This window comes from Octopus bimaculoides, chromosome 5 (assembly GCF_001194135.2).
Source record: "Octopus bimaculoides isolate UCB-OBI-ISO-001 chromosome 5, ASM119413v2, whole genome shotgun sequence".
NCBI lineage: Eukaryota > Metazoa > Mollusca > Cephalopoda > Octopoda > Octopodidae > Octopus > Octopus bimaculoides.
In genome coordinates this window covers 107,909,902-107,917,818 of record NC_068985.1, presented here as the reverse complement: position 1 = coordinate 107,917,818, position 7,917 = coordinate 107,909,902, and the positions used below count along the sequence as shown (strand labels likewise).

The 7,917-nt window shown below is 37.2% G+C and overlaps 1 protein-coding gene across 1 annotated transcript in view; it reads right to left on the bottom strand.

The window, feature by feature from the left end:
* The window catches only part of LOC106871066 (pleckstrin), a 113,895-nt gene that overhangs the window by 49,466 nt on the left and 56,512 nt on the right, over positions 1-7,917 (bottom strand). Inside the window, exon 2 of the mRNA XM_014917335.2 lies at positions 4,539-4,703. Within this exon, the coding sequence (XP_014772821.1) occupies positions 4,539-4,703 (165 nt within the window). The remainder of the gene's footprint in view (positions 1-4,538; positions 4,704-7,917) is intronic.

Genomic DNA, 7,917 nt, shown 5'->3' with positions numbered 1-7,917 from the left:
GGACTCACGGTCATAGGATCGCAGTTTCGATTCCCAGACCGGGTGTTGTGAGTGTTTATTGAGCGAAAACACCTAAAGCTCCACGAGGCTCCTGCAGGGGATGGTGGCGAACCCTGCTGTACTCTTTCACCACAACTTTCTCTCGCTCTTACTTCCTGTTTCTGTTGTGCCTGTAATTCAAAAGGGTCAGCCTTGTCACACTGTGTCATGCTGAATATCCCCGAGAACTACGTTAAGGGTACACGTGTCTGTGGAGTGCTCAGCCACTTGCACGTTAATTTCACGAGCAGGCTGTTCTGTTGATCGGATCAACTGGAACCTTCGGGCTATGTGATGATTAAGCTTGCTTTGCAACCATATGATTTCAGGCTCGGTTCCACTGTTGCAGCACCTTGGGTAAATTTCTTCTACTATAGCCCCGAGCTGATCAACACAATGTGAATGAATATGGTAAACAGAAATCGTGCAGAAGCCCATAGGTTATGTGAGTGTGTGTGTTCTTTGCATCTGCCCATCCACTGCTTGACAGCTGCTGTTGGCTTGTTTACATTGTCATAACTTAGCAATTCAGCATAAGGTATCGATAGAATACCAGACTTTAAAAAATAAGTAGAGGGGTCAATATGTTCAACTAATCCCATCAAGGCAGTGCTCCAGCATGGAATGAAACAAGTGAAAAGATACAAAATTTGTATAAATAACTGAAGAGTACTTGACTATATAATGCTTTGCACTTAATTTAAAGTCATTCCTCTAAATTCTGTGATTAAATCTCACAATCTACTTCATTCCATCTTGCAATGTGCACTTTAAAATTTAGTGTTTAATAATCAATAATAGTGTTAGTGTTTAATATCAGATAATAGTTTAGTGTTTAATATCAGATATCGGAGCCAGATATCTGATATTCTTGAGCCATTCCTTTGCTTATTATTCTTTCAAACTGCACCATAAACAAAACAAAAGAATCTTTTACTTATTTGGGTCTACTTATTCATTTATTTATTTCATGTTCATTTTTCCATACTAGCATAAGTAAGACAAATATGTTATCACGGCATCATCTTACAGTCAAATGCCCTTCATCTCACTAACCCACATAAGTATCAAGTAAGGGATCTCTTATTCCATATGACTTCAAAGGCACAAAGCAAGCTTCTGATCTGTTGACAGGAAAACAGCACCACTACTCATGTCACAACTTTTATAGGAAGGAGTGAAGTATAAACACAGATACACACATATGATGGGTTTCCACACAGTTTCCATCAATCAAATTCACTCACATGGTTTTAGTCAACCCAGAGCTCTAACAGCAGACACTTGACCAAAGTACCACACAACTGGACTGGACCTAAAACCATATGGTACAAAAGAAAGTGAACTTCTTAATTATACTTTATTCTGTCCAGTGCCAGAGGAGCACTAACATCATTTACACAATGTAGTGAATAGACCTCCAACATTGCTCAATGACCTCAATATCAAATTTAGAATTCATACAAGGCTGAGGCTATATGCTAAACAACCCCTACACAATTCAGGTTTACAACACAAATACACTGCAACACAATTTCTTTTCCACTATAGGCCCTGACCAAATTTCTTCAAGGGATACTAGATAAGCCACCTATACCTGGATACATCTCAGTCAACAACTTTCTACTTGAATGGGCCATGAAGCCACAAAACTTGACTTAAAAATAACTTAACAGATCCTAATAGGATCTGTTAAGTTTGACAATTTTTGTCCAAAATACATCTAAATTTTATACAGCCTTGCCTAACCCTATTCTCAAGAACTGATATTCAGCTGACATATAATTGAAAAGAGGCCATTTACAAGGCAAAAGGGTCAACTGCTTGTAACATGACTAACACTTCGCTTTTAAAAAAACTTGTCTCTTGACTGACTTAGTTCTATCTATGGATATACTGCCAATTAATCAAAATCAGTTGAAAACTGACAAATGCTTTGCTTTTTTGCAGTACTGAGTTCAGATCCTGCTATCTGCATACTACAGCTTGCCAAGGCCTTTAGGTATCAAATCCCAAAGAAAGCTGAGTGTCACTGGTTCCTCACAGTTGAGCCATTTCACTTCAATGTCATCATAATACAGATGAGACACTCATTTCTGTATTATCTAAAATAAGATATATTTATGTTTACTGCACATAGCAATTTGTAAACAGTAACATTGCTTGTTTGTGTCACTGAATAAGGAGTGGTATCAGGTGGGATTTTATCAAAAAGGTTAAGGATCTCTTCTGAAAGATTTCAATTTCTCTGTAAATGTATCTCGAACTAATCATCCTTTTCAAAGTGGCATTTACACCATTATAAAGAATTCCCATGTGCTCAACAACAACAACAACAAAAAATGCCATTCATTCACAAACTGTTTGAATCAAGACATTTGAGGGTAAAGTGTTTTGGTGGACATGAACTTTGGATATTTTTATCAAAAATCTGACACCCAGCCAACTACTGTTTGCCATTATTATCATTCTGACAGTAACCACATGCTTCAGAGAAACAATAAGGGGATATAAATTAAACAAAACAGCTTCAACCTGGGATTAAAACCGGGTCATAAACATACCTTACCCAGGAGAGTATGAACAACAATAATAATACATGGTAATTAGCCATTTATATTCAATAAATAACAGCAGCAGCGGCAACAATAATAGTAATAGTGGTAGAGATTTTTCTGGACAGTCATCAGCTCCATATTTAAGTGATATGAGTTAGCTGTATCATTAAGTAGCAGGGTAATGATTAATGAAGGCAAACAATATAACCATAATTATGAATTAAGATAATGACCCAACAAAAGACAAGAAATCATCAGTAGTATTTTCATGTCACTAAAAACAGGGTCTTTTGATTTTCTTGCACCACAGTACAAGAGTATTTGTTAATTACCTTTGTGGCTCTTAAGACGTAGCAAGGGGCCCCTCAATGAGAGAGGTGAGATACTAAAAAGGAAAAAGTATCGATTTATTTATACTAAAATATGAAGACACTGGAAGTAAGAAGTCTCATCTCTTAACTGATGACAGCCAAATACATTTTACATCAAACCATCTAAGATTGTTAGCATTTAAGAGAGACGAAGAGAAAGCAAGTATACATGGGCTGTGTGGTAAGAAGTTGGTTTCCCAGCCACATGGTTTCGGATTTAATCCCACTGTCTTCTACTATAGCCGCAGGGAGACCAAAGCCTTGTGAGTGGATATAGTAGTTAGAAACGACAAGAAGCCCATTGTGTGTGTGCGTGTGTTCCCCGCCACTGCTTGACAACCGGTGTTTGTTTACGTCCTCATAACTTAGCAGTTGGGCAAAAGAGACTGACAGAATATGTACCAGGCTTTAAAATAATAAGTCTGGGGCCAATTCAGTCAACTAAAAAAAAATTTAAAAAACCATGGGAATTCTTCAAAGCAGTACCCCAACATGGTTGCAGTTTAATGACTGAAACAAGATAAAAGATATAATGGGAATCTTACAACACTTATATTAAAGCTGTAGATTTTCATTTGTACACATCATATTTGCACTGAGACGTGTAACAAATAGACTTACATAAAAGCCTAGAAACGCCGGGATTCTCCAAGAAAGAATACAGCTGAATGATTCACATTCCCCAAATACAATCACTTGTAAAACATTCCAGGGAATATCCATTTAAAGTCATTAGGCTGAATAAATACACACACAGACACACACACATATATGATCATATGTACATATGGAATATACACATACATACAAACATAGAGGCATGGCTGTATAGTTAAAAAGCTCGCCTTTGCAAGCATCGTGGTTTTAGGTTCACTCCCACTGTGTCACTTTGCACAACTGTCTTCTACTATAGTCTTGGCCAACCAATGCCTTGTGAATTAATTTGGTAGATGGAAAACTACATTGAAACCCAACATATGTGTGTGTGTGTGTGTGTGTGTGTGTGTGTGTGTGTGTGTGTGTGTGTGTGTGTGTGTGTGTGTGTGTGTGTGTGTGTGTGTGTGTGTGTGTGTGTGTGTGTGTGTGTGCGTGTTCATCTCTACCATGACTTGGCAACTGGCATTCGTTTATTTTCATCTCCATAATTTAGCAGTTCAGCAAAAGAGACTGACAGATTAAGGTGGTAATCCAGGATAATAGCAGTGCAATGACTGAAAAAGGTAAAACACACACACACACACCAAAAATAATGAAGCATACACATACAACCACTTGTATACAAATGCGACACGAGTACCAATTACATAATTGCAAGTTTATCTACACATGCACGAAACAAATGAGATATCCACAAACACTGAGATAAGAGCAGTCTTGAGTTAAACAAAAGAGCTTTGTCACTGTTTATCGACTGACTTAAATTCTGTAGAAGAAAATTCTGTAAAAAAAAGATATATACATACAAGCATACACACATACATACATACATATATATATATATATATACAAAGTATTTTTTTTAGATAGATATGAACCAAATTCAAAACTAGTAAGAAAATGGAATACTTACAGATGGATTACTGGATGGTAAATCTGCATCTAAACATGGACACACTACAGAACAACCATCCAACGGTAGAGAACTGACTCCTATTCTTTTCTTCCATTTCCGATGATAAATAAGGTGATCTTCTGTCAACTGGAACCTTCGGGCTTTCCATTTACCATTAATGCCCTGAAAATAAAGTAGAAGAATAAGAGTGAAAAGTAGTACTCTTATATTCTACTTTGCCTCAGTTCAACTACCTGTTGGTAGGAACAGGTACCAAATATGTGTAACCCTTTTAATACCAACCCAACCAACCTTGGTTTCTTGGTGCAAACTTTCTGTTTTAAAGTGATTTAAATTTAACCCATAAACTGCTGGGATTTTGCTGTATGTAACACGAACTGCTGAGCCTATTTTGGGTAAAGGTCAACATCGATCTATCACTCGAAAAAAATAATCAGTGTTTCTTAACACCTTCGGTGGTTGACTACACTGTTTCTGGGGTGAAAGGGTATCGTGCGCATACATTATACGTCATCAAAATTAGGTCAGATCATGCCCTACTTCCGTGGCCACACACGTGGCCTGTCGCGTTAGCCACTGAGGTGGCCTATTGCACTGTCGCGTTGGCCACTGAGGTGGCCTATCGCACTGTCGCGTTGGCCACTGAGGTGGCCTATCACAGTTTATGGGTTAAAATTCTGTCAAAATTTCATGTTACATTTCACCGACTAAATTCTTCATAATTTTTGAAATTATTGAAACAACACCAGTGTATTCAGCAGAAACATGGTAAGAAAAGGATTAATATTATGAGCAATAAATTGACCTCCACCTGGCCAAAACAACAATATGCAAATACAGCAGAAATAGAGGTGATGTCACACTGTGTGGTTAAATGTCAAGTGAGGCAAGTGAGTTAACTGACCCCCCCCCCCCCATAGCGTCAATAAAAACAGTAAAAACAAGAGAGATAGATTTCGATGTGATGACTCGTGAATAGAAACATATCAATCAAGAGAACTGAGAAAATGTCAAGGTATAAAGACCTGACAAGATAGACAGGCATAATAACACAAACCCTCCCCACCACCACCACAGGACATTCAATTCAGTGATGTCTAAAATATAGCACGGCCTGATAGCTCTATAGAGTATAGTTACATACAATTCTGTTCACTTCTAAATTTTCTATTACACATCACCATATGTCTATTCTTCATGCTAGCATGGGCCAGATGGAATATGTTGATATTTTCTACTTGCTGGATGCTCTTTCCATCACCAATCTTCACTTGTTGCTAAGCAAGTTAATACTTATCCACAGCCAGGCATACATGTTTTTCATGGAAGACTGGAAATGAACATCTTTGCTTTTATGACAATAATACACATTTACAACCATTATGTGATATCTAGACAATGATACACACACACACACACACACACACACACATGCATGCACACATTTAACCAGCTTCTTTCAGTTCCCATCTACCAAATCCACTCACAAGGTTTTGATTGGTCCAGGGCTATATTAAAAGACAGCTTCGTAAAGTGTTCTGCAGTGTTTGAAACCAAGACCACATGGTAGGGAAGTAAGCTTAACCACAGAGCCATGTCTAAACAAAAGTCTTGCACTGTAGCACCAGAACAGTCAAAACCTTGTGAGTGGAATTGGTAGACAGAAACTGAAAGAAACCTGTCATATGTGTATATATGTGCATGTGTGTCATCATCATCATTCAATGTCCATTGTCCATGCTAGCATGGGTTGGATGGTTTGACATGGAGCTAGCCAGTTGGGGAGCTGTCTTGACTTCCTTTGTCTGTTGTGGCATGGTTTCTACAGCAGTATTTTTTCAGTTTGACATCATCCCAACCACTAAACTCTATTGTAGAAGTGACATTTGTTACTCAAGTAGACTTATGCAAACAGTTAAATTTTGCCAGCAGAAAATGGGAAAATGTCAAAAGAAATACTAGGATCTGGAGACAAACATTGCAACTTGAGACCACATCTCAACCCTTTTGGTATCAAACCATCTGAGGCTACCTACGGTTCTATGAAACAAGCTTTCTGTTATAAAGTGATCTAAATAAAAACTTATCAAAGTTTTGTGTTAATTTTTGCTTCGAATACTAACTTAATAATTACAAAATCTTTTTACTAAATTCATTGCAGCATATTTCAATAGAAATATGGTAACAAAAGAGTTTAAAAAATACGTTAGTGTACAGAAAGACTTCATATTATTTCTGTTAACTTTTCTGTGCTGGCAATATAGCAGGCATCTATCGCTCACTCTCTACAGCAGATCTGTTTTTATATTTGAAGGTGTATACAGTCCAGTGACATACTATTCTGTTGAGGTTTTGGGTGACTGTTTTATGATTAATCATAACAACCATAGTTTTTCTTTTGTCCACATTAGTTTCAGTCTTGAATAAGCAAGACAAATCAAAACAGACAGACCCACATACGCATTGAGAGAGATTGTCTTCTTTCCCAGGTTCACAGTTTCCCATCCCAGCACAAAAGACTGAGGATTCTGTTAGGAAAATAAAGAAATAGGAAAAACACAAACAAATATATTTCAGTAAACACTTAATATTAAACTCTTCAGTGGTTTAAATCATGAGGCCAGACTTTACAATGGGACCCTGAGGTAGTTATTCTATGAATCTCCATTAATCTACTCAAGAGATAACCCCATGGACTTGATATGGGTAAAAAAAAAAAGGACACCCAACTACAATATAAGAATATTTTCAAGCCATCAAGTCCAATGTGTGAAGATAAAAAGAAAAGAAAATCTTGAATAAATAAAACCACCGATCTATTCTAGCATTGATTTTAAAATGGAATACAAGAGATGGTAGTTAAAAGAGTGATAAGTGTAAAACAGTGCTAAAAGACTTTTTTTGTTCACTGCTCATTTGTCGAAAATGTGCACCTCACCATGAATGGACAAAGTAAATAATCTTTTATTCTTTTACTTGTTTCAGTCACTGAACTGCAACCATGCTGAGGCACCAGTTTGAAGGGTTTCAGTCAATCAAATTGATTCCAGTTCTTTTTGGGTTTTTTTAAGTTCAATTCTCATTATGGAAGTTTCTTTTGCCAAACTGTTAATTTACAGGTACATAAATGAACCAATACCAGTTGTCAAGTATGGGTTGGAGGAACAAATACACACACAGCAATTTCCACAAAACACACACACAACAGTTTCCACAAAACACACACACAAGTTTCCACAAAACACACACACACACACATTTCCACAAAACACACACACACACGTTTCCACAAAACACACACACACGTTTCCACAAAACACACACACACACGTTTCCACAAAACACACACACACGTTTCCACAAAACACACACACAT